The sequence below is a fragment of the Mauremys mutica genome, chromosome 12, assembly GCF_020497125.1.
Source record: "Mauremys mutica isolate MM-2020 ecotype Southern chromosome 12, ASM2049712v1, whole genome shotgun sequence".
Classification (NCBI taxonomy): Eukaryota; Metazoa; Chordata; order Testudines; family Geoemydidae; genus Mauremys; species Mauremys mutica.
In genome coordinates this window covers 5,954,862-5,981,007 of record NC_059083.1, presented here as the reverse complement: position 1 = coordinate 5,981,007, position 26,146 = coordinate 5,954,862, and the positions used below count along the sequence as shown (strand labels likewise).

General features: G+C 60.4%; 3 protein-coding genes across 3 annotated transcripts; all 3 read right to left on the bottom strand.

Annotated features, from left to right (window-relative positions):
• Positions 1 to 555: 555 nt before the first annotated feature.
• On the bottom strand, positions 556 to 7,751 carry LOC123346019 (killer cell lectin-like receptor subfamily B member 1). The gene is made up of 6 exons (XM_044983211.1): positions 7,537 to 7,751; positions 6,848 to 6,937; positions 5,915 to 6,106; positions 3,557 to 3,711; positions 2,889 to 3,001; positions 556 to 679 (listed from the first exon to the last, which is right to left on the bottom strand). Exons 1-6 carry the CDS (start codon positions 7,619 to 7,621, stop codon positions 556 to 558), a joined length of 759 nt encoding a protein of 252 aa, XP_044839146.1. The 5' UTR covers positions 7,622 to 7,751.
• A 4,640-nt stretch (positions 7,752 to 12,391) lies between these two features.
• On the bottom strand, positions 12,392 to 18,618 carry LOC123346017 (killer cell lectin-like receptor subfamily B member 1A). The gene is made up of 6 exons (XM_044983209.1): positions 18,508 to 18,618; positions 17,216 to 17,338; positions 15,476 to 15,667; positions 13,818 to 13,972; positions 13,156 to 13,268; positions 12,392 to 12,515 (listed from the first exon to the last, which is right to left on the bottom strand). Exons 1-6 carry the CDS (start codon positions 18,581 to 18,583, stop codon positions 12,392 to 12,394), a joined length of 783 nt encoding a protein of 260 aa, XP_044839144.1. The 5' UTR covers positions 18,584 to 18,618.
• A 1,189-nt stretch (positions 18,619 to 19,807) lies between these two features.
• Positions 19,808 to 25,982, bottom strand: LOC123346022 (killer cell lectin-like receptor subfamily B member 1). The gene is made up of 6 exons (XM_044983214.1): positions 25,870 to 25,982; positions 24,670 to 24,792; positions 22,978 to 23,127; positions 21,252 to 21,406; positions 20,548 to 20,660; positions 19,808 to 19,959 (listed from the first exon to the last, which is right to left on the bottom strand). The coding sequence occupies exons 1-6, from the start codon at positions 25,943 to 25,945 to the stop codon at positions 19,836 to 19,838; spliced, it is 741 nt and encodes a 246-aa protein (XP_044839149.1). The 5' UTR covers positions 25,946 to 25,982; the 3' UTR covers positions 19,808 to 19,835.
• Between the last annotated feature and the right edge of the window lie 164 nt (positions 25,983 to 26,146).

Genomic DNA, 26,146 nt, shown 5'->3' with positions numbered 1-26,146 from the left:
GCCCTGACAGGTGTGAGCTGCCCCGAGTGGAACTGAGCCAGCAACGCTGCCTGAGTCTGCCGAGAGCCTGAGCCAGTCGCCCTGACAGGTGTGAGCTGCCCCGAGCGGAACTGACCCAGCAACGCTGCCTGAGTCTGCCGAGAGCCTGAGAGAACAGCGCCGAGAGGGGGCAGCTGCCCCATTGTTCCAGTAGGAGTCTATCCCCCGCTCAGGGAGGGGAGTGGGGGGTCTAGTGACTCAGAGCTGGGGGGATGGGTTGTCTCCTTGCTCTACGCAAGGGGTGGGGGATTAGAGCAGGGGGACTGGGAGTCTAGTGTTGGGAGCATAATTCCTAGCTCTGCCACTGACTCTCTGTGCAACTCTCCCCAGGTCAATTCTGCTATCGGTGCCTCAGTTTCCCCATCCATGCGGTGGGGATGATGAGTGTGGCTGAGCGCTGGGAGGTGCTTTGAGGTCCTCACATGACAGGCGCTAGATAACGTGTCAAAGCTCACTCGTGATGCTTTTATTGATGAAAGGCTCCTTGCCATTATTAACGGGCCACAGATGCCCCGCTCAGAGCGGGACGGCGTCTCTCTGGCAAATCCACCGACGTACAGAGCTGCAGGTGTCAGAACGAATCCGATTCCTGTTCACCACCCCACAGCTGTTCTCCTCAGCCGGGCCTGACACCGGGAACCTGCCGGACAAAGGGGAGGGCCCCTGTCAGCGCGGTTGGTTCCAACGGGATCCGCAGCCGTCATCTCCTCCAGCCAGAGATGGCTCCAGACCCCAGCACGCCAAGCACGTGCTTGGGGCAGCATGCCGCGGGGGGGCGCTCTGCCGGTCCCGGGAGGGTGGCAGGTGGCTCCGGTGGGCCTCCCACAGGCGTGCCTGCGGAGGGTTCGCTGGTCCCGCGGATCCGGTGGAGCATCCGCAGGCACATCTGTGGGACTGGCGACCGAGAGAGCGCCTCCCACGGCGTGCCGCTGTGCTTGGGGCGGCGAAATTGCTAGAGCCACCCCTGCCTCCAGCTCTGCCCTGGGGCCTGCTCCCTCTCCCCACTGGCAGGCCCTGGCCAGGGTCTCGAACGGCCTTTCCCTGCCCAGAGCCCAGGGACCTGCTCCAGCCTCCTCCTCCCTGCCGGGCTAGACCCTGTCCAGCTCCCTCCCCTGCTCCGCGTCTCCTCCCCACCGGGCTGGGCCGACGCTGCCCCCTCCTGGTCCCCTCCTGCCTCTGGCTGCTCTGTGTCTCCCCCTCCCCCCTGCCCCATTGTCTGGGGGGTCCCCAGGGCTCTGGCCTGGCCCCTTTGCTCTTCTCCCTCCACATCCCGTCTCTGGGCCACCTCCCCCACCCCCAGGGCTCCAGCCACCATCTCTGTGCTGGGGGATGGGCAAATCTCTCCCTGCCCCATGGCCCTGTCTGCTCCCACCCAGCCCCCCTCTCAGCCGGGCTCCCCAGCCCCCCTCCTGGGGTCTCAGCATCGTCTGACCACGGCCGGCTCTAGCTTTTTGCCGCCCCAAGCAAAAAAAAATTTGCTGCCCCCCTCGTCCCAGCCCTGGGCTCCCGCCCGCCACACCTGCACTCTCCCGCCGCAGCCCTGGGTCACTGGTAACTCCTCCCAGGGCAGGTCATTCAGCAGGAATTTTGGATGTGCACAGAACACAGACAGGATTGGTTCCCATATGGTTACAGAGCTGCAGTAAAGTGGAACAATTTTCAGCTGGTGTGATTGGAGGATATCTGATCCATATTGTAAGACTGTCCTCCATAAATGAGGAAAAGTTGAGGTGCCTTTATTATTCTTCTGTTCCACTCTTTCTTTCTCTGGGGAATTTGCCAATGCAATATCACTGTCTTCCTTTTAAACAAACAAACAAACAAAAGGCAATGGCTTTTGAAAATAGCAATTCCTGTCCTAAAAACCACTGGGAAGCATTTCTTGCTCAATTTTATCCTACTTTTCCTACAGCAAGTTACAGTGGATCAGTATATTTGATTTGGGAGAAATGAAGTAACAGCTGCCCAAACTGAGCTTGAGCCCTCCTGAACTTTGAGGTGGTCAAATCTGGAAGGCAGGTGCTGGGTGGGTGTGTGTGTTGGGGGGGCTGTGGGCTCCACGGGGGAGCACGGCAGCATGTATGCAGCAGCGTGTCTGGTGCTGCACGGAGCCAGACACGCTGGTCTGAGTGGCACGGTAAGGGGGCTGGGGGGTTGGAGCAGGGGTAGGGGGTTCCGGGGGGGCAGTCAAGGGACAGGGAGAAGAGGGGTAGGATGGGTCAGGGGTTCGAGGGGACAGGCAGCAGTTGGATAGGCTGGGAGTCCCAGAGGTTTGTCAGGGGACAGGTAGGGGGTGGGGTCCTGGGGGGCAGTTAGGGGCAGGGGTCCTGGGAGGGGGTGATCAGGGAGCCGGGGAGGGGGGGTTGGACGGGTTGGGGTTTCTGTGTGGGGCAGTCGGAGGGAGTGGATGGTGGCAGGTTCGGGCTTCCCTCCCCCTGGAGTGTCCTGTTTTTTTAATGTTAAAATATGGTCTCCCTACCATTCACAGCACGCTGCCGCATGAGGTCCTCCCCTTCCTTTCCAGTGGGTAGTGGCCAAGGGAATGCTGGGAAATGTAGTTCTTTCCCTTCTCCAGGGCTGGCTCTATAGGCAGGGAGCTAACCAAGGAACTACAGCTCCCAGGGCCCCCTGTTGGTTCTCAGCTCCCAGGCTGGATCCCTGCCGCCCCTGCAAATGGGCTGCCCCAAGCAGGTGCTTGCTTTGCTGGTGCCTAGAGCCGCCCCTGCATCTGACACTGAACACGGGTCCCCCTGAGCTCCCGACCTGCCCCCCAAACCTCCCCCAGCCCTGGCCCTGGCCCCCTCTGCCCACGGAGGGGAGGGAAAGGGTTTACTCAAGGAATCACTCACTCGGTCTGATCCAGCCAGGAGCCGTCCAGCCAGGTCCAGGCCTTCTCCGGGGTGGACACGGACAGTCCGACCCAGAACTGATTTGAGTCTTGTGTCAGGTCCTGTAGGGACTCCTGCAGTGAGTGTGGGACAGGCAGCTGGTGACCAGATGTGCGGTCGGGCTCTTTTCTTCCAAATCCGGGTTGTCAGCAACTTCAGGACCAGAATGTCTGTCTGTCTGTCTGTCCATCTATCCCTATACACACCCAGTATCCAGCCCCATACATCTATCCCAATACACACCCATCTATCTACCCCCCATAGATACGGCTCTCTCCATCCATCCATCCCCATCTATCCCCTGACTCTCTGTAGCCCCCATCCTCAACACCCCCAGCCCCTCTCTCCAGCTGAGCTGTGTCGGGCACACCCCAGAAGGGGGAGGTGCCGGTGGCTTTAAGCTGCCTTTGTGTGCCCCTGATCCTGGGGCTAGTGATTTAGGCTGGGATTGTCAAAGCTGCCTAGGGGGTTTGGACACCCTTTTATTAACAATGCAAACAGGGTGTCCAAATCCCCTAAGCAGCATTGAAAATTTCAGCCCTACCATGTAGCCTATACGCCCTTAGACTCTGCACCCAGGGCCCAGCCCTGCAGGGGCAGCTCCAGCAGGAAGGTATCGTCCCCTTTACCAGCTCCTCCCGGTCCCGGATCACCAGCAGCTGGGAGCCCCTCGCTGAGCAGTCGGCGTGGCTCTTGCTCCACAATTCACCTGTTCTGGAGACCCAGTAGCACTTGTCCCCGCGCAGCTGCCAGTCCGTGGGGCAGAGTTTGCACCCGGAGCCCCCTGCAGAGAGACGGGCGTCATTAATGCTCTGAGCCCTCTGGGCCTCATTCCTGGCTACTCCCAGCCTGCGACTGGGGCAGGAACGGGGTTCAAATGGGTTTGAGTCCCCTTTGTGCTCCCTGAAATCTGGGGCTGGGTCAGGCTCTGCCTGGCTCCTGGCATAAGTTACAGCAGCCTCGGGGCTGCTCTGCCTTATCCAGTGCTCCCATATGGGCCCATGGTAGCAGAGAACACCCATAACGCACTGCACTCTAGCCACACCACCAATCTGCCCCCCATTTTGGGGGTTGGGAGAAAGGCCGGGTGATCCCAGCTCCACACTAGCCAGAGAGGCCCCCCAGGACAGGGGAGATTCTCAGTGGCCTATGGACCCACCTTAAGGCCCCTTTACAAGGCCAGAATGGCCTAGACGGGCCCTGGAGGAACTGGGGGGAAGGGGTGGTGTTAAGCTGGGAACAGGACGGGAGGCTGGGACCCAGGGGCGATGGGGACTGGGAGGGGACATGGGGCCCAGATGCCAGGGAACGGGAGGGGTGGGACCATAAGACAATCTCACTAATAAGAGGTGAAACACCCCCCCACACACACACACACAGAAAAAAAATTGGACAGCTTTGTATTACATTGTGTCAAGTATCAGGGGTAGCCATGTTAATCTGTATGCACAAAAACAACGTGGAGTCCGGTGGCACCTTAAAGACTAACAGATTTATTTGGGCATAAGCTTTTGTGGGTAAAAACCCCACTTCTTCAGATGCATGGAGTGAAAGTTACAGGTGCAGCACTGTTATACTGACACAGGAAGAGAAGGGAGTTACCTCGCAAGTGGAGACTCAGTGTTGACAGGGTCAATTCGATCAGGGTGGATGTGGTCCATTCCCAATAATAGATGAGGAGGTGTCAATTCCAGGAGAGGCAAAGCTGTTTCTGTAATGAGCCAGCCACTCCCAGTCCCTATTCAACCCCAAATTAATGGTGTTAAATTTGCAAATGAATTTTAGTTCTGCTGTTTCTCTTTGAAGTCTGTTTCTGAAGTTTTTTTTGTTGCAGGTTGGCTACTTTTCAAAATGTCCAGGGAGATTGACGGGTTCTCCGACTGGCTTTGTATGTTACCATTCCTGATGTCTAATTTGTGTTCATTAATTCTTTTGCATAGAGACTGTCCGGTTTGGGCAATGTACATGGCAGAGGGGCATTGCTGGCACATGATGGTGTATATCACATTGGTAGATGTGCAAGTGAATGAGCTCTTGATGGTGTGACTGATGTGGTTGGGTCCTCTGATGGTGTCGCCAGAGTAGATATGGGGACAGAGAAGGCAACAAGGTTTGTTAAAGGGATTAGTTCCTGAGTTAGTGTTTTTGTTGTGTGGTGTGTGGTTGCTGGTGAGTATTTGCTTCAGGTTGGGGGGCTGTCTGTAAGTGAGGCCTGGCCTGTCTCCCAAGGTCTGGGAGATTGAGGGATCATTTTCCAGGATAGGTTGTAGAGCATTGATGATGTTCTGGAGAGGTTTTAGCTGGGGGCTGTACGTGATGGCCAGTGGCGTTCTGTTATTTTCCTTGTTGGGCCTGTCCTGTAGTAGGTGACTTCTGGGTACCCGTCTGGCTCTGTCAATCTGTTTCCTCACTTCCCCAGGTGGGTATTGTATTTTAAGAACACTTGATAGAGATCTTGTAGGTGTTTGTCTCTGTCTGAGACATTGGAGCAAATTTGGTTGTATCTTAGAGCTTGGCTAAATTTGGTTGTATCAGACAGGGCCTGATTGAATTGGCATTGTCAATGCCTTGAGGTAACTCCCTTCTCTCCATGTGTCAGTATAACAATGCTGCATCTGTAATTTTCACTCCATGCATCTGAAGAAGTGGGTTTTCTACCCATGAAAGCTTTTGCCCAAATAAATCTGTTAATCTTTGAGGTGCCACCAGACTCCTCGTTGTTTTTTTGTATGACATTGTTATTAAAACCTTCGTGGCTGGGTATTACCCTGAACGGCCACTAGATGTCGCTTCCCCAGGCCCGGTCCCAGCTGAGGCAGGTACATTCACGGCCTGGCACCGAGCGGGGCTGGTGGCAGATCGGTGCAGCCAGCAGGGGGCGGCGTGTCCCTGCCCTGCAGGATCCCCAGGGGCTGGGACGGCAGCTGGGTTCCCACTGGCCGTGCCCGGGGCGGAGGGCGGTTCAGAGACACACGCGCTGGGGTTACCTGCTGGGCCGGGCGGGGCCGGGGGGCACAGTTGGGATCGGAAACGCTCCAGGCAGGCGCTGCATTCTGCTGTGCTGGGGTCTCTGCTCCCGGCTCCGTCGCTCCCAGGGGGTGTCGCTGTATCTCTGCTCCCGGCTCCGTCGCTCCCAGGGGCTGCCGGGGTCTGGCCCTTCTCGGACACCAAGTGGGAAACTGCAAAACAGCGTCGGTGGGAGTGAGGGCGACCGGTCAATGTTGTGGGAGTTGCTGGTAAAAGCACCAGCACCGAGCGCTGGGGACACACAGGGGCTGCCCCAAAGCCTGTTCTGCCCCATCGCCACTGACTCCAATGAGCTTCGGCGCAGCCCGAAAGGGACACAGTCTGATAAGTGCCCGAGATTGAAAATCACTGGGAATTAGGTGCCTAAATCCCTTGGGCTTCTTTGCAAACCCAGCCCGTGTTTCCACCCATTCTCACCCTCAAAACATCCCCCAAAACTGGCTGCATGGGGCTGGCCAGACTGAGTCAGACCTGGGGCCCATCTAACCCGCTCTCCCATCTCCAAGGGTGGACAGACCCAGCTACCTCTGAGCGAGGAGCACGACGCCCCCTAGTGGACACTCAGAACTTGTCCCCCACGTCAGACCCTTCCTGCCCCTCAGTTAGGGGTTGATTGATGCCCTGAAGCAGGAGGGTTTGTAGCCTCTGCCAAAGCACTTGGTACTTCCTGGCCCTCTGCCTGGTCTCGTTCTCATAAATGAGTCCTGAACCTTCACTGAGCCCTGCTAAGCTCATGGCCCCAGTGAGATCCTGTGGCAGGGAGTTCCACAGGCTCATTGTGACTAAGCATCCGTTTTCAATGTGCTTTCTCTCAATGTCCCTGCCCCGGTGTCACATCCATGCCACAGACTGACGCACCCGGACAGATAAAGCTACAGCCTTTGGTGACTCACCACACACTGCCAGCAATAGCACAGCCACTGCCAGGATGAGATTCCCACCCCCTAGAGCGACCTGAAGCCAGCCAGGACACTGACGGGAACCTGTAAGGAAACACAAGCAGAGCCAGGCTGAATTAAGGCCCAGCCACTCTAGATCCTGGCCTCAGGCCCCAGCTCCAGGCGTCAAGTGATTGTACCAGGATCTCAGCTTTCATTTAGAAGAGAAAGGCAGTTTTCAGCCCTCATGGTAGGGGAGAAAAGATTGAAAATGTGACCCCCCAAGTGTTACTGATACAGCAACACTGCCTGAGGTTGCAGAGAGCCTGCACCAACAGTCAGAGCAGAAGGGGCTGGCACCTAGGACACCTGGGCTCTATTCCCAGCTCAGGGAGGGGAATGGGGTGCAGTGGGTGTGTCCTTGTGAAAGATTTCCCCCGATCTGTGCCTCAGTTTCCCCCATTTGACCCCCCTTTTTGGCTTCCAGAGGGGGAAGCTCCCCAGTCTCGCCCCCACTCTCGCTCTGTCACTTGGGGGCTCCCCCAGGCTCTTTACCTCTGTCCGCAGCGCTACCCCACCCTGTGATAGAAGCACATGGCCAGACTCTGCCGCCCCCTGGTCCATCTCTGGGGTCCCAGCCCGGCTCTGCCCCTGCTGCCAGGACATGGAGCCCGTAGGTGGGAGGAGGGGGCTGAAATCGTTACCTGGGTTCCCGGCTGGGGACAGGCCGCCCGAGCCGCCCCACTTAGGCCGCAGGTTCAAAGCCGTGTAGCCCTCCTCGTCCTCCATCGTGCCCGAGTGAGAGGCGCTGGCGAAGGCGCAGGCAGGGGGTGAGGGGCTGGGCTGAGATCGCACAGGAAGCTGAGCCGCTGGGCTGCAGCCGCGTGGTCGGTGGGGTCACAGTCAGAGGCTTCGGCCTGAATTTCCTCTCTCTGCTCTGGCAGATGTTGGCTCAGTCACACAAAAGCTTCCAGACAACCCCGAATGCCCCCATCCTCCACTCCCTGAGGGGGCTCGGCTAGGGTGACCAGACAGCAAGTGTGAAAAATCGGGACGGGGGTGGGAGGTAATTGGAGCCTATATAAGAAAAAGACCCAAAAATCGGGACTGTCCCTATAAAAACGGGACATCTGGTCACCCGAGGCTCGGCTGCCCTGACACCAGGGTGAGGGGCGCAGTGTCAAAAATCTGAGCTCTGTGAACAGGGTCAGAGCCTCGGCAGGTGCCGCTCAGAATCAGTCCCACTGATCCACCCCAGGCCGGGATCGGGCCCAGCGAGTGCCTGAAAACCCCTTATAGCCAGAGGGAAACAGCTCAGAGCGCTGGGGTGAGCCCGATCCCCTCCTGGGCCTGCAGTTCCCAGCTCCGCCCCTAGGTGGCAGCCAGCCGTGGGGAAGGGGAGAGCACGGGGTGTGCGGCTCCGGTGTGACAATTCGCATGGGATCCCGGCGCCAAACGCCACCCGCCGGTCAGGGGGCCATGACACCTCCCTGCATCACCAAGTGAAATGACCAGGGCCAGAATAGCCGTAGCCAGGCTGTGCCCATCACCCTGGCATCAGGGCAGCTGCAGGCTGCATTAGGGTGGGACGGGGGCGCCCATCATGGGCTGTGACCAGCCCCTGCCTGCCTGAGCCGACTGCTGCAGCAGCGAGCCCCTGAGGCCGGACGCTCTGAGCCTCATCCCTCCCCCACACCCCCAGCTGCAGCTTCCTCTGTGATCTCACACCACAGCCCCTCGCTGCCCTCCCCCCAGCACCTGCCCCCCAGCTCCTGGCTGCCCCCCCCCGCCGTCTCCTCTCTCTCTGGCATGAGGCAGGACAAGGAGGGTCCCCAGCACTGAACCTGTGGCCCCAGAAGGGGCACGCGGACGTCCTGTCCCCAGCCTGGAACCAAGGAATCAAAATCCACCCCCTCACCCCCACGGGCTCGTGTCACAGCAAAGGGGCAGGGTGGGGGCTGCCACCCCAGGGCGGGGAACCGGGGGGAGAATCTGGCTGGAGCCGGGATAGCACTGGAGATGGGCCAGCCAGGGCCGGGGGAGGGGGAGCGGCTGATTCTACAGACCCCTGCCCCGGGGCGTGACCTGACTCCAGATCCCAGCTGGGGGGAACTGGCCGTAGCTCCACTGGGGTCAATGGGGCAGGATCCCAGCTGGGGGGAACTGGCCGTAGCTCCACTGGGGTCAAGGGGGCCGATCCCGGCTGTGGGGAACTGGCCGTAGCTCCACTGGGGTCAAGGGGGCAGATCCCGGCTGTGGGGAACTGGCCGTAGCGCCACTGGGGTCAAGGGGGCAGATCCCGGCTGTGGGGAACTGGCCGTAGCGCCACTGGGGTCAAGGGGGCAGATCCCGGCTGTGGGGAACTGGCCGTAGCTCCACTGGGGTCAATGGGGCAGATCCCAGCTGGAGGGAACTGGCCGTAGCTCCACTGGGGTCAATGGGGCAGATCCCAGCTGGGGGAACTGGCCGTAGCTCCACTGGGGTCAAGGGGGCAGATCCCGGCTGTGGGGAACTGGCCGTAGCTCCACTGGGGTCAAGGGGGCAGATCCCGGCTGTGGGGAACTGGCCGTAGCTCCACTGGGGTCAAGGGGGCAGATCCCGGCTGTGGGGAACTGGCCGTAGCTCCACTGGGGTCAAGGGGTGTGTGTAATGCAAACCTGCTTTTATTTCTTTTCCCCTAAGGGTTTCTGCTGCGCTCTAAAGGTCCCTCTGACCAATGCATCGGCCTCCGGGCCAGTCCTGGAAATGAGCCAACGGCACCACGTTCAGCAACTGGGGGGGTCCCTTTGCTTCTATTAACTCAGTAAATTGAAAACAGGACACTGGCCTTCTGGTTACCGCCCGGGGCTCTGATTTGGGAAATCGGGGCTCAGTGCCTGACTCTGCCATAGATTTGCCGTGTGACCTGGGGTGAATCGCTCGGGGCTGGATTTTCACGGCTAGTCGAAGCTGCTCTAACAGTTGTCGGGTTTTTATTACTTGTTGCTGTTGCAGGTTCCCAATAGCGGCAGAAGGACCATGTGCGTTTCTGAACCACAAGGGTATTGCCAGTTCAGGCTGCTCCAGGGAGGGACACTGGATCTGCAGCAAAGCAGCGGAGAAACCAGAAAGCAGAGCAAAGTGCCTGTGCCCTGGATGCAGCAGGCGCTGTCCCTTTAACGGGGCTAGCCCAGGTCTCTAGCACCCATGGGCCCATTTTGGAAGATTTACATAACGTGGTGTCTCCTTTGGCTCCTTTCCAGCAACCCCACCCTGCCCACCCTGAACTGGGAGTGGGCACCTGGTCTGCTGGAGGCGTCAGGGCTGCCCCATCGGGGGTCAGGCAGGAATTTTTTCTTCTGTATGAGCAGTTAGAGGGAAGAGACCTGGGATTTTGCTGATGGGCCTTGGGCTCCCGGGATGGGGTGAGGCACCGTGGCCCTCCCAGGCTGAGGGCAGCCCCTGTGTTCAGGTTTAATAACATCTGGCGCCTGCCACGTAAAATCCAGCCATGGGCCTGTGCTTCCTTGGCTGCTGTGTCCTCATCAGTGTTCCTTCTCCTGCCCACACGCAGCTACCCCCGGCCTGAGTGACCCCTCGGAACCGAGCCAACAGCCCATAACAGTCACACGGATGGAACATACAATGGCCATAGGGCAGCACAGGCAGCTGCCATGTCGGTCACAAGCAGCCTGGTGTGACAGGCGGCAGCCAGGCCTGCTGGGAGAGGAAGGGAGATATAAAACCCAGGCTCCGTCTATGGCACAGAGAAGGAAGCTTTCGACTTGGAAACCGGAAGGGGAGCAGCCAGACCTGTCAGATGCCCCGGGCAGGAGCCGGCGAAGGGCTGGGGCTAGACACCCGGGATGTGCTGGGGCCGTCGGGAGGTGCTGCCGCCCCTGCAGCCGTGGGGCGAAGGGGCCGGGGTGACCCCTGCCGCCTGGGCAAGGACTCGAACTCCTGCTGTAGGGCGAGAAGGGCTGGTCTGCAGGCCCTGCTGCGAGGGCTGGGGAGCGTGAGGAGACGCCGCGGCCAGGAGGGGATGGCTGGGACGCGCTAGGACAGACACGTGTAGCTACACACAATTATTTTGTTATACTCTAATACAATTATTTATATAAAATAATAAACCAGCTCCCAGCAGAGAAACTATTATTTTGTAACCCGTAAACCCCCATGTGACTGGCTCCTCCCACCCCAGCAGGGAAACTGAGGCAGCCGCTGCATCCTGCCAACAGGGCTGTGAGCGCCCCTCCCACCAAGGACTAACGAACCGAGGACAGTGTGTGTCTCCCGTGTCTCTCTCCTTTTTCTGCCCGATCCTCTTCACCTTCCCCTCTGCCTGCCAAGGGGGGATGTGCTCTCGGGGGAGGGCTTTTCCCCAGACTCTGCCTATAGAGGACAGGGCTCAACCTGGTGTCTCTTCCCTGGGAAGGAACATGTCTGCCATGAGCACAGTGGAGAGAGAGAGAGAGAGAGTGTGATATCAAACAGCCGGGCTGTTCTCTGTCTGGCCATGCACAATCTCCAGGAACCATTTCTGATAGACAAATTGCGAACAGTGACACACGTACCCTCACCACCATGCTAAGCATCAGGTATCACATCAGCGGTTAGAGACTCCAGCTGAGATCAGGGCCCCGTTGTGCCGGGTGCTGCACAGACACAGGGAGAGACAGGCCCTGCCCCAGCTGAGATCAGGGCCCCGTTGTGCCGGGCGCTGCACAGACACACAGGGAGAGACAGTCCCTGCCCCAGCTGAGATCAGGGCCCCGTTGTGCCGGGCGCTGCACAGACACAGGGAGAGACAGTCCCTGCCCCAGCTGAGATCAGGGCCCCGTTGTGCCGGGCGCTGCACAGACACACAGGGAGAGACAGGCCCTGCCCCAGCTGAGATCAGGGCCCCGTTGTGCCGGGCGCTGCACAGACACACAGCGAGAGACAGGCCCTGCCCCAGCTGAGATCAGGACTGTATTTTGGTCCCTTCACCATCTGTGGGAGAGGAAACTGAGGCACAGATTGGGCAAGTGACTTGTCTAAAGTCAGATCCAGAGGTGAAAGGAAATTAGTCACGGGTGAAATACAGGGGAAAGCCCAGATCCCCGCCTGGTGTGAACCAGTTCTGCTCCATTGGACACACTGGATCTGTGCTGATTTACGTGACCTGGGGCAGACTCTTCTCCCCCAGCCCTGAGGGGATGAGGGATAAATTGCCCCAGGGCTGTGCAGAGCCTGACACCCACAGCCCAAGCCCAGCCCCCACAGCGCTCTCCAGCCCCTGCTGGAACATGTGAAGCCAGAGCTTGGAATCGCTCTTCTCTAAGCTGAGGTAGGACTGGGAGCCAGGACTCCTGGGTTCTTCCCAGCACTGGGTGAAGGGGAGGGGCTGGGAGCCAGGACTCCTAGGTTCTATTCCCAGCTCTGGGGGAGGGGCTAGAGGGAGGGGGACTGGGAGCCAGGACTCCCACTTTGCCAGTAATTCTCGGTGTAATTTGGGCAGGTCAGTGTCTGCAGCTCAGTTTCCCCATGTGTGACATGGAGATAACGGTGCCGCGCTCTGAGGTCTCCCCTGTACCCTGCTCAGAGCGGGACGGCGTCTCTCTGGCAAATCCACTGAAATCCTGAGTCACATGTGTCAGAACGAATCCGATTCCCCTCCACTACCCCACAGCTGTTCCCCTCAGCCGGGCCTGACGCCGGGAACCTGCTGGACAAAGGAGAGAGTCTGAGGGCCCCTGTCAGCGCGTGTGGGTCCATCACACGCAGTCGGTTGCGGCTCTTCCCTCTTCCAACGGGATCCGCAGCCGTCGTCTCCTCCAGCTCTGCCCTGGGGGCTGCCCCCTCTCCCCACTGTCAGGCCCTGGCCAGGGTCTCGAACGGCCTCTCCCTGCCCAGAGCCCAGGGACCTGCTCCAGCCTCCTCCTCCCTGCCGGGCTAGACCCTGACCAGCTCCCTCCCCTGCTCCGCGTCTCCTCCCCACCGGGCTGGGCCCACGCTGCCCCCTCCTGGTCCCCTCCTGCCTCTGGCTGCTCTGTGTCTCCCCCTCCCCCTGCCCCGTTGTCTGGGGGTCCCCAGGGCTCTGGCCTGGCCCCTTTGCTCCTCTCCCTCCAAACCCCGACTCTGGGTGACCTCCCCCACCCCCAGGGCTCCAGCTTCACCTCCTCTGGGGAGGGGGAAGCGGCGGGGGGGGGGAGGGGAGGGTGTCTTTGTCATCACCTTACACTGAAAATGATTCCCCAAAACTCCTGACCTTCCCCCAAACATCCCCTCCCCCCACATCTCTGTCACTGGCCCCTGCTGCGCACGGAGGGGAGGGAAAGGGTTTGACTCAAGGAATCACTCACTGGGTCTGATCCAGCCGGGAGCCGTCCAGCCAGGTCCAGGCCTTCTCCGGGGAGGGGACGGACAGTCCGACCCAGAACTGAGACGTGCCTCCTGTCAGGGCCTGTAGGGACTCCTGCAGGGAGTGTGGGACAGGCAGGTGGGGACCAGAACCTGCTGTCGGCTCTTTTCTTGCAAATCTAAGTTCTCAACAACTTTCGCACCAGAACGACTGGCTGTTCATCCATCCCTATACACACCTATCCATCCCCCCACACACCTGTCTGTCTCTCCAACTGTTCCCCATGTGTCCTCTTCTGTCCAACCATCCCCACACCTACCCCCTCTCGCTGTAGCCCTCAGTACCCATAACTCTCTCTCTCTCTGTGTCTCACACACACACACACACACACACACACACACACAGCCCCTCTCTCCAGTTCATGTGCACCACCATTGTGTGTCCCTGTTCTCAGGGCTGGTGATTTAGGCTGGGATTTGTTAACGCTGCCTAGGGGATTTGGACACCCTGTTATTAACAATTAATGGGAATGGGGTGTCCAAGTCCTTCAGGCAGCATTGACAATCCCAGCTCTACCATGTAGCCTATATGAGTCCTCAGACTCTGCACCCAGGGCCCAGCCCTGCAGGGGCAGCTCCAGCAGGAAGGTATCGTCCCCTTTACCAGCTCCTCCCGGTCCCGGATCACCAGCAGCTGGGAGCCCCTCGCTGAGCAGTCGGCGCGGCTCTCGCTCCACGTTTTACTTCCTCTGGAGACCCAGTAGCACTTGTCCCCGTCCAGCCGCCAGTCTGTGGGGCAGAGTTTGCACCCGGAGCCCCCTGCAGACAAACAGGCGTCATTAATGCTCTGAGCCCTCTGGGCCTCATTCCCGGCTACTCCCAGCCTGCAACTGGGGCAGGAACGGGGTTAAAATGTGTTTGAGTCCCCTTTGTGCTCCCTGAAATCTGGGGCTGGATCAGGCCCTGCCTGGCTCCTGGCATCAGTTACAGCAGCCTCGGGGCTGCTCTGCCTTATCCAGTGCTCCCACATGGGCCCTGGGGAGCAGAGAACACCCATAGCGCACTGCACTCTGAGTAGCCACACTACCAATCTGCTCCCTACTTTGCGGGCTGGGAACAGCAGGGCCGGCTTTAGTAAATGCGGGGCCCCATTCCTGGGGCTTGTACTCACTGGGCCGCACTTTGGATTGCTCTCCGGGAGAGCGGGGTTGTGGGGCTTGCGGCTCTCTGGCCGGGGTCGCGGAGCCATGGGGCTGCCACACTCCGGCCGGAGCTCTGGCCAGGGGAGCGGGGGCCCCCAAGGACCCCGGAGCGGACCGCCGCCGCCGCCGCCCGCCGGGGTGAGTAAAAAAAAATTAAAAGGTGCCTAAGGCGGTGGGCCCGATTCTGGGGAATCGGGCGAATCAGCCTAAAGCCGGCCCTGGGGAACAGAGTGTGTGAGGGGCTCTTACCGCAGCTCCACACCAGGCAGGGAGGTCTCCAGGGCAGAGGGGATCTCATGGGGCTATTTGCATCCATTTTAAGGCTCCATTATTCTGCCAGAGTGGCCTAGAAGGGGCTTAGGACAGCTGAAGACGTGTTGGGGGCTGGTTAGTGGAAATCTAGCAGGATATGGGCGGGGAGGTGGTAACTGGGGAGAACAGGAGAGGAGGTGGGGTCCCAGGGCTGGCTGGGAATGGGAGGGGGTGAGTCCATGAGACCATCTCTCTGCTGGGCTCTGTCCCTGCTCTGCAAACATTTGGCCATCCTGGTATTAGATTAGTGTAAGGGCAGGTCTACACTAAGGGCGGGGTCGAACTAGGGTTCGCAAGTTCAGCTACGTGAATAGCGTAGCTGAATTCGAAGTACCCTAGTTTGAACTACTTACCCGTCCAGACGCCGCGGGATCGATGTCCGCGGCTCCAAGGTCGACTCCGCCACCGCCGTTTGCAGTGGTGGAGTACCGGAGTCGACCGGAGCGCGCGGGGAGTTCGAACTATCATGTCCAGATTAGACGCGATAGTTCAAACTCCGAGAAGTCGAACTCACCGCGTCGACCCGGCAGGTAAGTGTAGACTAGCCCTAAGACCCTCTTTGAGCAGTACCGGGCATGGCCACTAGATGTCGCTCCCCCAGTCTCAGCAGAGCCCCCACACCCGGTCCCAGCTGAGGCAGGTACATTCACGGCCTGGCACCGAGCGGGGCTGGTGGCAGATCGGTGCAGCCAGCAGGGGGCGGCGTGTCCCTGCCCTGCAGGATCCCCAGGGGCTGGGACGGCAGCTGGGTTCCCACTGGCCGTGCCCGGGGCGGAGGGCGGCTCAGAGACACACACGCTGGGGTTACCTGCTGGGCCGGCCGGGGCCGGGGGGCATAGCTGGGATCGGAAACGCTCCAGGCGGGCGCTGCATTCTGCTGTGCTGGGGTCTCTGCTCCCGGCTCCGTCGCTCCCAGGGGGTGTCGCTGTATCTCTGCTCCCGGCTCTGTCGCTCCCAGCGGCTGCCGGGGTCTGTCCCTTCTCAGATACCAAGTGGGAAACTGAAAAGCAACATCAAAGGCAGTGAGCGCGACCGGTGAAAGTTACAGGGGGTTCCTGTCGAGATCCAGGAACGCCGCCCACTGCTAAAGGTGTGAGGTCACAGAGAGAAATGAAGGGACCTGACAGGGACACCGAGCAGAGGACCCCGGACAGCACCCACTGCTCCTCGCAGGCGTCAAGGGAGCCAGCGGAACTCCGCCCGGATGCGTGAGCGGACGGAGGATCGGAAATAGGCCCCCCAGCCGCAGGAAACCCCTCAGCCGACCGCCTCTCCCTGGCCGCGGAGATGGCCACTTTAGCCAGGGCGAGGAGGAGGTTGACCAGGAGGTCCCACGACTTTGCGGGGCCACGGATGGGGAGTGCATAGATATGGAGGTGAGGGGAAAAGTGAGGCCCAGAACGTAGCAGGATATCTAAGAGGAGCCGGAATAGGGGCTGCAACCTGGTGCACTCCAGATACACGGGCGCCAGGGTCTCCCTCGCCCCGCAAAAGGGCAGGTGTCCAGGGCCGGGATGAACCGCGCCAGGAACAAGTCCCGGGCCTGGATTCCCTGCAGTGTCACTTCAGGATCAGGGGCAGAACCAGCCTCTTGGGGGGGAGGGAGGCCTTAGCCCCGCCCCATGGCCATCAGGCCCCGCCCTCTGCTCCTCCTCACCCCCCACGAGGCCCCATCCCTCCACCTGCCCTGGGCAATGTACCCCAGGGTGGGGACACGGGCTGGGGGCTGCTCTTGGGTTCCCCGGCCTCTGCCCAGGGCAGGTGGAGGATCCAGGCTCCCTGCAGCAGCCTGGGCTCCCTGGAGGGCTCTTACGCAGCCTGGCCGGGGGCCGGGGCCATGGAGGGGGGGAGGGGCTCCCACGTGTGTTCTGCTTTTGCCTTCTGAAAAGCTGCTCACCCTACCGAAAGCTGCAGAGAAGCACGTAGGCCCAGCTCCTCAAAGTATTGAGGGGGTCTAACTCCCTGGGCCCTAGGTGCCTAATTCCCATTGGCCTCAAGGGCCTTAGGCACCTCAGTGCTTTTTTTTTTTTAAAGGACAGGGGACGGAATTGTGATAAAAAAGAAAGCCTGGGGGGGGGCGGCTGGTGGTGGAATTGATAAACAAGAAAAGAAACATTTCCAAAATGATTTTGATAAACAGTTTTGTGTCAAATTTCAAGGTAGAAAAAAGGCCACTTTTCTACTACACGATGTTTTGTTTAGAAAAATATTTCTCCCAGCTCGAGAGACAGACAGGACAGTCTGGTGCTACATTAACAGACCGAGACGTGAATTACGTGGAACTTGGCCCTATCAGAGTGAAGGATCTCACACCTGGATCTATCTCCGGAGCTGATGGCTGGATCCGGTGTATGGGACACTTCCCCAGGCCGTGACGGGGGCGTGCGACCAGTGATTACAGGGGACGCTGGGGGAGTACAGATCACACAGGGCCCGATCCTGCGTTCCTCAGGCAGAACTCGAGGCAGGGGGTGTGGGGTGCACCGGATCGGGGGTAATCTCTAGGCCCAGAGACTGGGACGCAGGGAGTCTGTTTCCAGGCACTTACCCACACGGCTCAGCACGATCACAGCCAAGGTCAGAGAGATACACCCGGCGCCCAGCGCCACTAAGCAGTGTCTGTGCCTGCAGGGAGCTGGAACAGGGAGAGTTGGGGGCTCAGGGTCAGCAGCTGCAGGGGAAGGATCAGGGGTTATTTCACTGATAGTATTGGAGGCAGATCCTCAGCTGGTGTCACCCGACCCTGCTCCACGGAGCTCAAAACAGGCAGATCAATTGTCACCGACACACATTTTCTATCCTTAAATGCTCCTGGGCAGATCTCTGCTGCTCTCAATCAGCCATAGCCCCACTGCAGTCCATGGGGCCAGATCCCAGCTGGTGAGAATTACTCCAAGTGCATTAATTTCAGCAGAATTTATCCTGATTTATACCAGTTGCAGATCTGTCCCTTTGAACTTGCAGGGAAAAACAAACTCCATTATTGCAACAGTAGTGGCAAGAGACCCCAGCTGAGATCCAGGCCCCGTTGTGCCGGGTGCTGCACAGACACACAGCGAGAGACAGTCCCTGCCCCAGCTGAGATCAGGGCCCCGTTGTGCCGGGCGCTGCACAGACACACAGGGAGAGACAGGCCCTGCCCCAGCTGAGATCAGGGCCCCGTTGTGCCGGGCGCTGCACAGACACACAGGGAGAGACAGTCCCTGCCCCAGCTGAGATCAGGGCCCCGTTGTGCCGGGCGCTGCACAGACACACAGGGAGAGACAGGCCCTGCCCCAGCTGAGATCAGGGCCCCGTTGTGCCGGGCGCTGCACAGACACACAGGGAGAGACAGTCCCTGCCCCAGCTGAGATCAGGGCCCCGTCGTGCCGGGTGCTGCACAGACACACAGGGAGAGACAGTCCCTGCCCCAGCTGAGATCAGGGCCCCGTTGTGCCGGGCGCTGCACAGACACACAGGGAGAGACAGTCCCTGCCCCAGCTGAGATCAGGGCCGTGCCCCAGCTGAGATCAGGGCCCCGTTGTGCCGGGCGCTGCACAGACACACAGGGAGAGACAGTCCCTGCCCCAGCTGAGATCAGGGCCCCATTGTGCCGGGCGCTGCACAGACACACAGCGAGAGACAGTCCCTGCCCCAGCTGAGATCAGGGCCCCGTTGTGCCGGGCGCTGCACAGACACACAGAGAGAGACAGTCCCTGCCCCAGCTGAGATCAGGGCCCCGTTGTGCCGGGCGCTGCACAGACTCACAGGGAGAGACAGGCCCTGACCCAGTTGGGGGACAGACCCGATCCCATGGGTGGGCGGGCAGGGGAGAGGAGGGGAGGGGGTTACAGTCACTACCTTGGTTCCCAGCTGCAAACAGGCTGCCCTTGTGGAGCTGTGGGTCTAGCCCCACGTCGCCCTCCTCGTCCTGCATCGTCCCCAGGCAGAGCAGCAGTCGAGCTCCCCCGACAGCAGGGGTGGGGCAGGGCTGACCTCCTGCTGGAGCGGAAGCGTCCACACCTCTGAGAGGGGCCCAGGTGTGACACTGCACAGGAAACTGAGTCACTGCCCCGGAGACGTGTGGGCGGCAGGGGGCCGGTCAGCCCCACCGGCCTCAGCTCCGCCCCCCTGCTCGGGAGGATGCTGCTCAGCCACAACAGTGCTCCCAGCCAGCCACGGACGCCCCACCCCGCTTCAGCTGCAGCCAGCCTGATACCGGGGTGAGGGGCACAGTCTGTCCAGGGGCTTATCTGGGGCCGTAACTAGAGCCTCTGAGCCCATCCCCCCACAGCAATGGCCTGCGCCTCTGCCACCCAGGGAGGGATCCTCGTCCCCGTTACACAGCAGCAGGGGCTATTTCATGCTCTGTCCCAGGCAGATTGTCACACGGCAGCCCCCCCGCACCCCGAAATCTGCCCTGTCCGAGTCCTGCGCCTGTCAGAAACCTCCTTACGGTGGAGATGAGGTTGCTGGTGCCCCCAAAGCCTGACCGTGCTCAGTGCAGCTGCCCCCACAAGGGCCCCAGGAAGGCCAGGCCCAGACCTCCAAAGGTCGGAGGGTGTAACCAGGCCTCCTGTGTGGCCCCGAGCCCAGGGCCCCAGCTCCTGTGGGCCATTAGCACCTCAGTCTGCAGCGAGCCTGAGCCAGTCGCCCTGACAGATGTGAGCTGCCCCGAGCGGACCTGAGCTGGCAACGCTGCCTGAGTCTGCCGAGAGCCTGAGCCAGTCGCCCTGACAGGTGTGAGCTGCCCCGAGCGGAACTGAGCCAGCAACGCTGCCTGAGTCTGCCGAGAGCCGAGAGGGGGCAGCTGCCCCATTGCTCCGGCAGGAGTCTATCCCCTGCTGTGGGAGGGGAGTGGGGTCTAGTGAGTCAGAGCTGGGGGGATGGGTTGTCTCCTAGCTCTACGCAAGGGGTTGGGGCTAGAGCAGGGGGGCTGGGAGTCCAGTGTTGGGAGCATAATTCCTAGCTCTGCCACTGACTCTCTGTGCAGCCCTCCCCGGGTCAATTCTGCTATCGGTGCCTCAGTTTCCCCATCCATGCAGTGGAGATGATGAGTCTGACTGAGTGCTGGGAGGTGCTTTGAGGTCCTCACATGACAGGCGCTAGATAACGTGTCAAAGCTCACTCGTGATGCTTTTATTGAAGAAAGGCTCCTTGCCATTACTAACGGGCCACGGATGCCCCGCTCAGAGCGGGACGGCGTCTCTCTGGCAAATCCACTGAAATCCAGAGCTGCAGGTTTCAGAATGAAGCTGTTTCCCTGCCAGCACCCCACAGCTGCTCCCCTCAGCCGGGCCTGACACCGGGAGCCTGTGGGACAAAGCAGAGGGCCCCTGTCAGCGCGTGTGGGTCCATCACACGCAGTCGGTAGCGGCTCTTCCCTGTTCCAACGGGATCCGCAGCCGTCGTCTCCTCCAGCTCTGCCCTGGGGGCTGCCCCCTCTCCCCACTGGCAGGGCCCTGGCCAGGGTCTCGAACGGCCTCTCCCTGCCCAGAGCCCAGGGACCTGCTCCAGCCTCCTCCTCCCTGCTGGGCTAGACCCTGCCCAGCTCCCTCCCCTGCTCCGCGTCTCCTCCCCACCGGGCTGGGCCGACGCTGCCCCCTCCTGGTCCCCTCCTGCCTCTGGCTGCTCTGTGTCTCCCCCTCCCCCCTGCCCCATTGTCTGGGGGGTCCCCAGGGCTCTGGCCTGGCCCCTTTGCTCTTCTCCCTCCACACCCCGACTCTGGGCCACCTCCCTCGGCTCCAGGGCTCCAGCTTCACCTCCTCTGTTTGGTGGGGGAAAATGACTTCCCCAAAACTCCTGACCTTCCCCCAAACATCCCCTCCCCCCACATCTCTGTCACTGGCCCCTGCTGCCCACGGAGGGGAGGGAAAGGGTTTGACTCAAGGAATCACTCACTGGGTCTGATCCAGCCGGGAGCCGTCCAGCCAGGTCCAGACCTTCTCCGGGGAGGGGACGGACAGTCCGACCCAGAACTGAGACGTGCCTCCTGTCAGGGCCTGTAGGGACTCCTGCAGGGAGCATGGGACAGGCAGGTGGGGACCAGAACCTGCTGTCGGCTCTTTTCTTGCAAATCCAAGTTCTCAACAACTTTAGCACCAGAACTACTGTCTGGCTGTTCATCCCTCTACACACCTATCCATCCCCACACACACCTGTCTGTCTCTCCAACTGTTCCCCATGTGTCCTCTTCTGTCCACCCATCCCCACACCTACCCCCTCTCGCTGTAGCCCTCAGTCCCCATAACTCTCCCTCTCTCTCTGTGTCACACACACACAGACACACAGACACACACACACAGCCCCTCTCTCCAGCTGAATTGTGCTGGGCACATCCCAGAAGGGGGAAGGTACCAGTAGCTTTAAGTCACCATTGTGTGTCCCTGTTCTCAGTGCTGGTGATTTAGGCTTGGATTTGTTAACGCTGCCTAGGGGATTTGGACACCCTGTTATTAACCATTAATTGGAATGGGGTGTCCAAGTCCTTTAGGCAGCATTGACAATCCCAGCTCTACCATGTAGCCTATACGAGTCCTCAGACTCTGCACCCAGGGCCCAGCCCTGCAGGGGCAGCTCCAGCAGGAAGGTATCGTCCCCTTTACCAGCTCCTCCCGGTCCCGGATTACCAGCAGCTGGGAGCCCCTCGCTGAGCAGTCGGCGCGGCTCTCGCTCCACGTTTTACTTCCTCTGCCGACCCAGTAGCACTTGTTCCCGTCCAGCCGCCAGTCCGTGGGGCAGAGTTTGCACCTGGAGCCCCCTGCAGAGAGACGGGCGTCATTAATGCTCTGAGACCACTGGGCCTCATTCCCGGCTACTCCCAGCCTGCGACTGGGGCAGGAACGGGGTTCAAATGGGTTTGAGTCCCCTTTGTGCTCCCTGAAATCTGGGGCTGGATCAGGCCCTGCCTGGCTCCTGGCATCAGTTACAGCAGCCTCGGGGCTGCTCTGCCTTATCCAGTGCTCCCACATGGGCCCTGGGTAGCAGAGAACACCCATAGCGCACTGCACTCTGAGTAGCCACACTGCCAATCTGCCCCCCATTTTGAGGGGTTGGGAACAGCAGGGCCGGCTTTAGCAAGTGCGGGGCCCCATTCCTGGGGCTTGTACTCACTGGGCCGCACTTTGGATTGCCGGCCAGGAGAGCGGGGTTGTGGGGTTTGCGGCGCTCTGGCCGGGGTCACAGAGCCATGGGGCAGCCGTGCTCCGGCCGGGGTCGCAGAGCCATTGGGCTGCCACACTCCGGCCGGGGTCGCAGAGCCATGGGACTGCCACACTCCGGCCGGAGCTCTGGCCAGGGGAGCGAGGGCCACCAAAGACCCTGGAGCAGACCGCCGCCGCCCACCGGGGTGAGTAAAAAAAATTTAAAAGGTGTCTAAGGCGCAGGGCCCGATTCTCGGGAATCGGGCGAATCAGCCTAAAGCCGGCCCTGGGGAACAGAGTGTGTGAGGGGATCTTACTCCAGCTCCACACCAGGCAGGGAGGTCTCCGGGGCAGAGGGGAACTCCTGGGGCTATTTGCATCCATTTTAAGGCTCCATTATTCTGCCAGAGTGTCCTAGAAGGGGCTTAGGCCAGCTGAAGACGTGTTGGCGGCTGGTTAGTGGAAATCTAGCAGGATATGGGCGGGGAGGTGGTAACTGGGGAGAACAGGAGAGGAGGTGGGATCCTAGGGCTGGCTGGGAATGGGAGGGGGTGAGTCCATGAGACCATCTCTCTGCTGGGCTCTGTCCCTGCTCTGCAAACATTTGGCCATCCTGGTATTAGATTAGTGTAAGGGCAGGTCTACACTAAGGGCGGGGGTCGAACTAGGGTACGCAAGTTCAGCTACGTGAATAGCGTAGCTGAATTCGAAGTACCCTAGTTCGAACTACTTACCCGTCCAGACGCCGCGGAATCGATGTCCGCGGCTCCAAGGTCGACTCCGCCACCGCCGTTTGCAGTGGTGGAGTACCGGAGTCGACCGGAGCGCGCGGGGAGTTCGAACTATCGTGTCCAGATTAGACGCGATAGTTCAAACTCCGAGAAGTCGAACTCACCGCGTCGACCCGGCAGGTAAGTGTAGACTAGCCCTAAGACCCTCTTTGAGCAGTACCGGGCATGGCCACTAGATGTCGCTCCCCCGGTCTCAGCAGAGCCCCCACACCCGGTCCCAGCTGAGGCAGGTACATTCATGGCCCGGCACCGAGTGGGGCTGGTGTCAGATCGGTGCAGCCAGCAGGGGGCGGCGTGTCCCTGCCCTGCAGGATCCCCACGGCCTGGGACGGCAGCTGGGTTCCCACTGGCCGTGCCCGGGGCGGAGGGCGGCTCAGAGACACACACGCTGGGGTTACCTGCTGGGCTGGGCGGGGCCGGGGGGCAGAGCTGGGATCGGAAACGCTCTAGGCAGGTGCTGCATTCTGCTGTGCTGGGGTCTCTGCTCCCGGCTCTGTCGCTCCCAGGGGCTGCCGGGGTCTGTCCCTTCTCAGATACCAAGTGGGAAACTGCAAAGCAACATCAAAGGCAGTGAGCGCGACCGGTGAAAGTTACAGGGGGTTCCTGTCGAGATCCAGGAACGCCGCCCACTGCTAAAGGTGTGAGGTCACAGAGAGAAATGAAGGGACCTGACAGGGACACCGAGCAGAGGACCCCGGACAGCACCCACTGCTCCTCGCAGGCGTCAAGGGAGCCAGGGGAACTCCGCCCGGATGCGTGAGCGGACGGAGGATCGGAAATAGGCCCCCCAGCCGCAGGAAACCCCTCAGCCGACCGCCTCTCCCTGGCCGCGGAGATGGCCACTTTAGCCAGGGCGAGGAGGAGGCTGACCAGGAGGTCCCGCGACTTTGTGGGGCCACGGATGGGGAGTGCGTAGATATGGAGGTGAGGGGAAAAGTGAGGCCCAGAACGTGGCAGGATATCTAAGAGGAGCCGGAATAGGGGCTGCAACCTGGTGCACTCCAGATACACGGGCGCCAGGGTCTCCCTCGCCCCGCAAAAGGGGCAGGTGTCCAGGGCCGGAGTGAACCGCGCCGAGAACAAGTCCCGGGCCTGGATTCCCTGCAGTGTCACTTGAGGCTCAGGGGCAGAACCAGCCTCTTTGGGAGGGGAGGGAGGCCTTAGCCCCGCCCCATGGCCATCAGGCCCCGCCCTCTGCTCCTCCTCCTCCCCCACGAGGCCCCGTCCCTCCACCTGCCCTGGGCAATGTACCCCAGGGTGGGGACACGGGCTGGGGGCTGCTCTTGGGTTCCCCGGCCTCTGCCCAGGGCAGGTGGAGGATCCAGGCTCCCTGCAGCAGCCTGGGCTCCCTGGATGGCTCTTACGCAGCCTGGCCGGGGGCCGGGGCCATGGAGGGGGGGAGGGGCTCCCACGTGTGTTCTGCTTTTGCCTTCTGAAAAGCTGCTCACCCTACCGAAAGCTGCAGAGAAGCACGTAGGCCCAGCTCCTCAAAGTATTGAGGGCGTCTAACTCCCTGGGCCCTAGGTGCCTAATTCCCATTGGCCTCAAGGGCCTTAGGCACCTCAGTGCTTTTTTTTTTTTAAAGGAGGACAGGGGAAGAAATTGTGATAAAAAAGAAAGCCTGGGGGTGGGGGAATTTATAAACAAGAAAAGAAACTTTTCCAAAATGATTTTGATAAACAGTTTTGCGTCAAATTTCAAGGTAGAAAAAAGGCCACTTTTCTACTACACGATGTTTTGTTTAGAAAAATATTTCTCCCAGCTCGAGAGACAGACAGGACAGTCTGGTGCTACATTAACAGACCGAGACGTGAATTACGTGGAACTTGGCCCTATCAGAGTGAAGGATCTCACACCTGGATCTATCTCCGGAGCTGATGGCTGGATCCGGTGTATGGGACACTTCCCCAGGCTGTGACGGGGTGTGGGACCAGTGATTACAGGGGACGCTGGGGGAGTACAGATCACACAGGGCCCGATCCTGCGTTCCTCAGGCAGAACTCGAGGCAGGGGGAGTGGGGTGCACCGGATCGGGGGTAATCTCTAGGCCCGGAGACTGGGACGCAGGGAGTCTGTTTCCAGGCACTTACCCACACGGCTCAGCACGATCACAGCCAAGGTCAGAGAGATACACCCGGCGCCCAGCGCCACTAAGCAGTGTCTGTGCCTGCAGGGAGCTGGAACAGGGAGAGTTGGGGGCTCAGGGTCAGCAGCTGCAGGGGAAGGATCAGGGGTTATTTCACTGATAGTATTGGAGGCAGATCCTCAGCTGGTGTCACCCGACCCTGCTCCACGGAGCTCAAAACAGGCAGATCAATTGTCACCGACACACATTTTCTATCCTTAAATGCTCCTGGGCAGATCTCTGCTGCTCTCAATCAGCCATAGCCCCACTGCAGTCCATGGGGCCAGATCCCAGCTGGTGAGAATTACTCCAAGTGCATTAATTTCAGCAGAATTTATCCTGATTTATACCAGTTGCAGATCTGTCCCTTTGAACTTGCAGGGAAAAACAAACTCCATTATTGCAACAGTAGTGGCAAGAGACCCCAGCTGAGATCCAGGCCCCGTTGTGCCGGGTGCTGCACAGACACACAGGGAGAGACAGTCCCTGCCCCAGCTGAGATCAGGGCCCCGTTGTGCCGGGCGCTGCACAGACACACAGGGAGAGACAGTCCCTGCCCCAGCTGAGATCAGGGCCCCGTTGTGCCGGGCGCTGCACAGACACACAGGGAGAGACAGGCCCTGCCCCAGCTGAGATCAGGGCCCCGTTGTGCCGGGCGCTGCACAGACACACAGGGAGAGACAGGCCCTGCCCCAGCTGAGATCCGGGCCCCGTTGTGCCGGGCGCTGCACAGACACACAGGGAGAGACAGTCCCTGCCCCAGCTGAGATCAGGGCCCCGTTGTGCCGGGCGCTGCACAGACACACAGGGAGAGACAGGCCCTGCCCCAGCTGAGATCAGGGCCCCGTTGTGCCGGGCGCTGCACAGACACACAGGGAGAGACAGTCCCTGCCCCAGCTGAGATCAGGGCCCCGTTGTGCCGGGCGCTGCACAGACACACAGCGAGAGACAGTCCCTGCCCCAGCTGAGATCAGGGCCCCGTTGTGCCGGGCGCTGCACAGACACACAGGGAGAGACAGTCCCTGCCCCCGCTGAGATCAGGGCCCCGTTGTGCCGGGCACTGCACAGACACACAGAGAGACAGGCCCTGGCCCAGTTGGGGGACAGACCCGATCCCATGGGTGGGCGGGCAGGGGAGAGGAGGGGAGGGGGTTACAGTCACTACCTTGGTTCCCAGCTGCAAACAGGCTGCCCTTGTGGAGCTGTGGGTCTAGCCCCACGTCGCCCTCCTCGTCCTGCATCGTCCCCAGGCAGAGCAGCAGTCGAGCTCCCCCGACAGCAGTGGTGGGGCAGGGCTGCCTTTCTGCTGGAGCGGAAGCGTCCACACCTCTGAGAGGGGCCCAGCTGTGACACTGCACAGGAAACTGGGTCACTGCCCTGGACACGTGTGGGCGGCAGGGGGCCGGTCAGCCCCACCGGCCTCAGCTCCGCCCCCCTGCTCG